This window comes from Chrysoperla carnea, chromosome 4 (assembly GCF_905475395.1).
Source record: "Chrysoperla carnea chromosome 4, inChrCarn1.1, whole genome shotgun sequence".
NCBI classification, from domain to species: Eukaryota; Metazoa; Arthropoda; class Insecta; order Neuroptera; family Chrysopidae; genus Chrysoperla; species Chrysoperla carnea.
This window is the reverse complement of record NC_058340.1, coordinates 33526779-33535124: the sequence shown is the minus strand read 5'-3', so window position 1 is coordinate 33535124 and position 8346 is coordinate 33526779. Positions and strand designations below refer to the sequence as shown.

General features: G+C 28.4%; 1 protein-coding gene across 1 annotated transcript; it reads right to left on the bottom strand.

The window, feature by feature from the left end:
• Positions 1 to 2412: 2412 nt before the first annotated feature.
• LOC123298689 (probable serine/threonine-protein kinase DDB_G0282963) lies at positions 2413 to 7536 on the bottom strand. The gene is made up of 2 exons (XM_044880781.1): positions 7094 to 7536; positions 2413 to 2727 (listed from the first exon to the last, which is right to left on the bottom strand). The coding sequence occupies exons 1-2, from the start codon at positions 7406 to 7408 to the stop codon at positions 2413 to 2415; spliced, it is 630 nt and encodes a 209-aa protein (XP_044736716.1). The 5' UTR covers positions 7409 to 7536.
• Between the last annotated feature and the right edge of the window lie 810 nt (positions 7537 to 8346).

The window sequence follows — 8346 nt, the reverse complement described above, 5'->3', positions numbered from 1 at the left end:
ATATTATATTTTTTAATTTTATTTTTAATATTATTTATGTGAGAAATATGTAAGTTCAAAAACATAACAAAAGAAATATTCAAATTAAAAATGTTTTGAAAACTTTCATTTGGAATTAACAATTGATATTATTACTTACTTATAAATTTTTATTTTTTATGTATAAAGAATAGAAATTAGATTTAATTTTTTTTTTTATTCACATCTTTCTTTGATCAGATTACATACTTACATGAGCATACTATATACATGCATTATACATGGGATATTTCAAAATATGTGGGAGGGAATTAAGAGAGGTGAAGTAAAGTCTGGCTTTTTGTTTTAATGATGACTAGGTTTTTAATTCATTTGAACTTAACGCTTTAAGTTAAGGATGACTATCTGATTATACACTTTTGCATATTTATTGCAATTTCGCGATTGCGTTTCACTAAAACCAATATTTCTTAAGCAAAATATCGATATTTGCCATCTCTAGAAAAAAACTTTGGGGCCATTTTCTACAGATTTTTAACCGATTTCAAACAAAAAAAGAGGAGGTTATCAATTCGACTGTATTTTTTTTGTGTGTGTTACCTCAGAACTTTCGACTGGGTGAACCGATTTTGATGATACTTCATCTATTTGAAAGCTGGTGCTTCCCATGTGGTCTTCTTTCATTTTGGTCCAGTTCTGACAACGGCATCCATGAGAAAAGCATAAAAGGTTTAAATTTGCATTAAATTTGCAAGACAAGAGGACGAATAACTCAATATTAAGCCAACTGATTTGGAAAAATCACAAAATAAAAAAAAACTTTCAAAATCACAAAACAAATAGAAAACCGACTTCAAAAGAAAAACTTTTCCAAAAAACGATAATATAAAAAATAAAAATAATATAATGTAGTTAAAATTCTTGTTATTTTTGGAGTCGGTGTCAGCCAAGCCAATGAAGGAAACTGTTGTCAGAGTTGTTTCCTTGGCTAACACCGACGCCAAAAATAACAATAATTTTAACTACATTATATTATCGTCATTTGTTTATGATATAAAACTTGTTACACAATTTAAGACTTTATGAATAAAAAGATGTAGAAAACTATAAAATTCACAATAAATATGAAAAAATATTTATTTAAATTTTAGTACGTACATTTGGGGTTTTACAAGATAGTTATCAAAATTTTTCTATACAATAAAAATAAATTTAAGATTTTAATTTTTAATATTTCATCTTTATTTAATTATAACTAGAAAAAAGTTAAAATATATTTAAAATTAATTAGATAAAAAATCACATTAATAAATTAAAAGCGAATAAAATATTTGTAGGGAAAAAATTTCCATTCTAATAAATATATTCAGTTTATCATTGGTAATTTTTTTAAAGTTCTAAAGTTTGCGTATAATTTGAATACTCATTTTATAAGAACAGCTCACAGCAGGCCACTAGTGTGCATAAAAAAAGTTTAAGTCGTTCAGTATATTCTTTCCATCGAGTAGAAGCTGTTTCTACTTGATGTAAAAGAGAGAGTAAAAGCTCAGAAGCAGTTTTGCTAACATTTCCGAAAAAAAAAAAATTTATTGGTGTATTTAGACGAGCGGGTCCTTTGGAAAATTGAAATTTTCCATTACTAGTTTACCTTATGTAGAAGTTAAATGTCTTCGTATGCAAACAAATGTATTCTTCTTGCATATGTAAAAGTTGATTAAGTATCTTGTTTTCCACCTTCAAACTTTAAATTGTTTTACGATTGAGGACGCAGCATTGGCGGTTTTACAAGATAGTTGCTGTAGTCTTTTAAATTTCCGTCCTTGATATAAAAGCTTGTTTTAGGAATATAAATCTTAAATAGCCAGTATAAAATAATAAAAAAATTTACTAGAAAAGTTAAATTTTCTTCAAGTAGATTAAGGAAGTTCCCAAAAAATCACGTTCTTAGGATCATCTTTATAAATCTATATATTATGTATATATTAATTTTAATGAGCATGTATATATATTTTAATACCTTAAGGTGTTAAATCCTATATTGAAGTGTTCTTATTTAAAGGTTGGCTTTATAATTATTATGTAACAAGGCTATTCTTCCCAAACTTATTTTGGAAAACTAATATTTATTAGTTAAAAGCATGACAAAAATTTTCCTATAAAGAAAATTATAACAAGCGGCACTCATTTTTCCATAAAATACGTTTAAAGTGATGAAATGAATGGCATTTGTGTGTTCTTTCTTCTATACCTAAGTGATTTTCTCAATATTTATCAATATTTAAAAAATTATGATACATAATGAAAAATTTTACTCTTAATTTTTGTCTCATTTTCCCAAATTCTAACAGAAAACATCCTCAAAATTTGAAACGTAAGTCTCAAATATTTTCATTCATTTTTTGGGAACGTCCTTATTTCAATTTTAATGAGCATTCAACAAGACGATTGCCAATCATGATTCAAATGACCGTTACTATAATGAGTAGCAGAATTATTATGATAATTATTATGATAATTTATTGAATAACTATTATCACCACTATTGTTCATATTCATAGTTGATTGAAATGCTTCACAATGTTCCGTACTTGATGTACTATATTCTGATAAAATAGTTGGTGACGAACATTCTCGAAGATGATTATGATGATTCTTTGTATCGCCATTATTATTATTATTATTATTATTGTTATTATTACTTCCTGATGCATTTGTTCCGACATTATGTTGAAAAGTGAATGGCCAACTCTGTAATAAAACAATTATTGTATGATTATTTTAATTATGCATAATTCTTTTTATTGTATTTAACTATTTCAATTACATAATTTATATAATATTAGAATTGATCATGGTAGAATCATAATGATCCAAGTATCAATATTCCAAAGTCGATTGCCATCATTTTTTCCGAAAAATTCCAACCTCTTACTTGATTTATTTTTACGAAGAATTGATTTAATTCTATGTTAAAACGAACATTATTTTTTTAATTAATAAAAATTTTTACATTATTCCAACAATGATTAATAAACCGTGGGACAGAAAGGGTGCTTTATGAAATGATTAATACATACTTGAAACTTTGTGAGTGGCTTCCTTTTCGCCAGTCTACTAAACTTCTCTCTACGACTTTTTTCGAAAGCGCTGCGTTCTCTAATGAGTACGATTACGTCATATTTAAGCCATCGGTCTGAGAAAATGCAGCAGAGAAATTGACGAACACAATGATCACTTGATAACATTAATAATTATTAGGTAGAAAATAATTTCTTTAAATTCAGAAAAATCATTGTATCGTAAAAAGCGTGGGATGCTAAATTTCAATTATTGTAAATATTTTATTGACAGATATTGGTAAAAGAAAAGTCATTATAGAATATCTTAAAAAGCTTTTTTTTTTTTTAATTTAAAGAAATAATTTTCTACCTTTTAGTTGAGCAAGGTACAAAATGTTTTTTATTTTTTTTTTAACCGATTATTTTGTGTTTTTTAGTTTTTTGACTATTATTTATTCAGTATAAATATGGTGGGAGCGCAAATAAATGTATATATTTGAAGATATGAAAATCGTTAATCTTGAAAATCCTGATCAGGATAAGCAAATAAATTATTAAATCATTGTATTGCCATCGGTCCTTGATAAGTGTGCCATATTTCTAGTTTTGAAGGGGATCAAAATCATTCGTTCAAAGTTATCGTTACGTACTAACATGCGTATGAAGCTAATAATAAAAGCGTGTTAAAAATCATTAATTTTCTTAGAACTTTCCTCCAACAAGAACACATTTTCTATTTATTTCTCACAAATATAAAAATGTTGCTTGAATCACTATGGTTCTACCGTCCCTAATCATTGGTAAATCTGATGACATACAGGAATTTATGTATTAATTCTTCAGCACTCATCATGTTATGCTTCAACAATTGGAAAAATTATTTGTGTAATATACGAGAAATCAAGTTTTCACCACATTATGGGTTGTAAACACCACTTGGAAGCTGATTTCACACTTTTAGATAATTGTCAATTTTGCAAGAAAGATGAAGTTTCAATTTCATGAGAGTAAATTTAGTCTAAAAATGACGTTTGTCTGAATACAGCGATTGTTTTTGACAAGCTAGTCGTGGGACATGGATTTCCGAGCTAGTACAAATCTTAAGAGTAACCTCGCTTCGATCAACTTATGTCTGGATGCTATGGCAACTACATTACTGTTGAAAAACCTCATGTACTAATGTATCTTGTCTTGATCTGGATTAGAAATAGGATAATCAAGAACATATACGCATGAAACTCGAATGGAGTGAGCATCAGGAAAAAAGGCGCCTATCTGGGCGAAGTCTAGTCCTTGGTCGTTGTGTACTTTGTACTGCGCATCAGGCTGTCTTTTGTTTTCAATCAATTGAAAGTGATGTAAAACAATTTCAATTGTTTTCAATCACTCAGACAGCTTGATGGGCAGTACAAAGTATGCAACGACCGATGACTACTAGACCCCGCCGAGAGACGCGTCGTAAATTCATCCACGGGCACTTATAGCTCGGCATAGAAGTTTCATGTCAAATTAGAATCGTCATAGAATCGTCATTGACCGTGAGGCCTTAATATATAACAAATTATTTGTGGGCTGTCTTTGATTGTTTTTATCTGACTTTTGGGAAAGATACACGTTAAGGTTTCAAGTGTGTCTCAAATATTTAATTAGTAAAAATAGACTTTTCTGGGTTTCGATAATTTTGTTTTAAATCGACGCATATCTCCAAAGAAAGTCATTTACGATGCAATGTGTAAGCAAAATGATATGGCGTACTGTAAAACAAATCAATTAACTCCTTATACCATGCAAAGAAGAAAATCTTAGTACCGAAAAAATACTTTCGATAAAAAAAATCCACAAAATAATGATAAATCTTTTTTGGTGGTAGTTGGAAAACTGGCTTTCTCAACACAACATCGTTAAGCCCCAAAAAGATAAAAGATGAAGAATCTATCTTAAAAGATAATTTATTAGTTAACTAAAAAAATTTACAGCTTATTATTTTCGTCTTAGTTTTGACAAAATGAAAACAAATATATTTTCAGTAGCGGGCGGCTCTTTTTTATGATGAATTCTGAAGAAATATAATTATTCATAAAAACCAACACATACATATGTATAAAAATAATTATTTCATCTTTAAAATAAACCATTAAATTATAAAATACCTAATTGAAATAAGATATATTTTAATAATGACTGAAGTATGTTAACAAATAAATAAATAAATGTATATGTATATAAGATGCACGAGCCAAAAAATCTATTTCGATTGTGTTTTTCGACTCCAGGTGGATGCAGCCGTTGTCGTTGTCGGTCGGTTTATATTGTTAATATGATACATTGTTTGTTTTGGGGAAGTGCCTCGCGATGTACAATGTGTATATACCAAATGTTATATATCTTTATCGTATTTTAATAAATAAAAATTAGACAATTATTTTTATTTTTTTGGAATTTTAAAAATGTTAATTATGTGATGAGATTTCTTTCTCAGTGGCCAATGGCATTTAGAGCTTTTGTGTTTGTTTATAATATTTTGGTATCCAGTCAGAATCTTGGTATTCACTCCATATCAGTATTTTGTGTTTTATTTTCTCTTATGAATTTTGATAAAATTCTGATTAATTTAATTTTTTGGAAAAATTTGATGGACACGTAATGATTAATGTATTACTATGCATTTTTTTAATTTAGAGTATTTTTGATGAAAATGTTAAGATTTCATGCAAAATAAATTTCTTTTTTCAAATTTTTCTGTTGTTTATAAATGTCTTTCAAAAAACGCAATATTTACAACTTTTAAAAATATTATGAATTTTCACGGACAAAATGAATTATATTTACTTCCAATTATTTCTTTTTGGTTTTGGGGCCATGTAGTTGAAGAAATTAGAGGAATAAGGAAATAATTTTGATGAAGTTTGATATTGACAAGTTATCGCCCTATTAGCTCAGTTGGTTAAGGCGTAACCGATTCCGTCGGCGGTATGCTTAGGGTAGCGGGTTCGATTATCGCCGTCGCAACAAAATTAATTTAATTAATAGTTGTGATGGGCTCGTGTAGTACATGTTATGTGCATGAAAGAGGTGCACTCTGCCTCTCTAATTGAGGAGCTGATAAATGAAATTATCAGCGGAAAGGTGGTAAATCATATATATGGTATCACAATGGGCTATATAGCCTAAGTGTGTCCTTCTTGTACAGCCAATATAACCTAACCTAACCTAACCTTGATATTGGCAAAATTAATGATAATTGTGTGGTTTTAATCAAATACTTGATTCAAAACCAATTGAATCTTATATTTTGGACAATTCTAAATAATTTTTGTTATTTGACTAAACCTCGCCATTTTCGAGATGTCGATGTTTTAAACTTGTTTAGGGTAAAATTTTGACGATTATAGAGTGGTTTTGATTAGAAAAAAAAAGTTTTGATTTTATATTTTTGATTATTTTAAATACGTTTTGTATCTTGACTTTTTTTTCCTATCCTTACCATTTCCTATTCTTAAAGATCGATCTCGAAAATCAGTTGGCATCATCAGACCTGTTGATAACAAAATTTTAGCCTAAAAAAGCTTAAAACGTTAATAATTCAAAAACGTCGTGGTATATTATTTCCAAAATATGTCGAAAATATAAGCTGCAAATTAGTTTTTTTTTTCTATTTTCATAATTTTTCAGCACGGTTGGCTATTACGAACTTTTAAGCACGCTTGTGGTCATTTTTTCGGTTTTAATACCTTAATTAATATGTAGATCTATCTTGAGATTGATAATTTAGTAACATTTTTGCGAATGAGTTTTTAACTAAAACCCTCTACAGATATGATATATTTACGGTCTAGCAAAAAGTATGAATTAGGAATTTCAATTTTTTTCAACATACTACATAAATTTTCGTTTGGTATTATATTTTTGGTGGGAGCGCCGATAAAACGTACATAATAACTGCGGCATATCTATTAAAATTTTTTTTTTGAAATAAAAAGATCCCATCAGGCAATTCAGATCTTTGGATAGTAAAACGAAAACTGGATTAAAACTGTCTAAGAAAATCGACTTACCAAATTCAACGGATGGTGATGATGATCTGTATTCGCTGCTAAATCATTATTTTCTGCATCATCCGCTGACAGCGTAGCACGTAAATGTGCAATATAACTTGTAGCCAAACGTAATGTATCCAATTTACTTAATTTTGTATCAGCTGGCACCCAAGGTAAAGTAGTTTTTAAACGACAAAAAGCTTTTGATAAAACTCGCATTCTTGCGCGTTCTCGAGCATTCGCTGCATTTCTTTGTGCCGGTGGTTGTCCATCAAAGTCGGGACTTTCACATCGCATCATTTCTGATTCTTGCATTCGTTTACGTCGGGGCATTTTTATTCCCTACACACACACTCACACGCACATTTCACGCCACAAAATTTGGTTAATTTTGATTAATTAATCCAGAAAAAAAATTATAAACTTTTGGAGTAATTTTCTTAATTTGCATACAAAATAGCTTTAATTTACCAGAACTAATTTGACAATAATTGTAAAGGGATGAAATAACACTCCTGAAAAATTCCTTGAATATTTTTTTAAATATTTAGTTATATCATTGGTTAATGAATACTCTTGTGGGTGGAGTTTTAACGATATCTTATTGGTGCGTTAAAATTGTATATCGTTTACTTAAGTCGTTATATTTAGATCAAATAAATAGCTTAAGTGTTTTATTTGTTTTAAATAAATTTTTCATTCAAATTTTTAAAAGTTTTTCCTCATGTTTAAAATTGTCATTTTGCTGTTACTAGAATTTTACAGATCTTTTTTTAAAGTTCATAAAATTTTCCAATATATAAGTTATTTGGCAGTTTTTAATCGGTTTGAACAACAATTTTTCAACAGTTTGAGCAAAGCCATTCTTGAAAATATGTATAAATAATTAAAATATCTCATCAAAATTATCGAAATTTTTATACCATGTATATATGAAATATACATAGTATATTAAGTTTAGTCGCGCTTTGTAACGCTTAAAAATATTGATGCTACCAACAAAATTATGAAGAAACTAAGAATATTTTTATGAAGAAATATAAATTGAATTATTGGATTTAAAAGGCCGGTTTGCCCGAATTGTTAGCTTTCGGAAATAAACGCTGGAGAAGAAGATATGTAATAAATGTGTTTTAAAAATTCACATATCTTTATTTATTATATATATCATATTTTAGCACATAGGCAATTTGCGTGACATTTCTGTAAGAACAAACTCTTATTTGCTAATGCACTATCATTTTTGCAAGAATAAAATCTAATTGTTGGCG

Bases quoted from the DNA above. Each gene is read 5' to 3' on its own strand.
- LOC123298689 (XM_044880781.1), bottom strand. From the start codon at position 7,408: ATGCCCCGACGTAAACGAATGCAAGAATCAGAAATGATGCGATGTGAA. The intron at 2,728-7,093 runs GTAAGTCGATTT...GTTTTATTACAG, and splicing joins ATCACCATCCGTTGAATTTG to AGTTGGCCATTCACTTTTCA.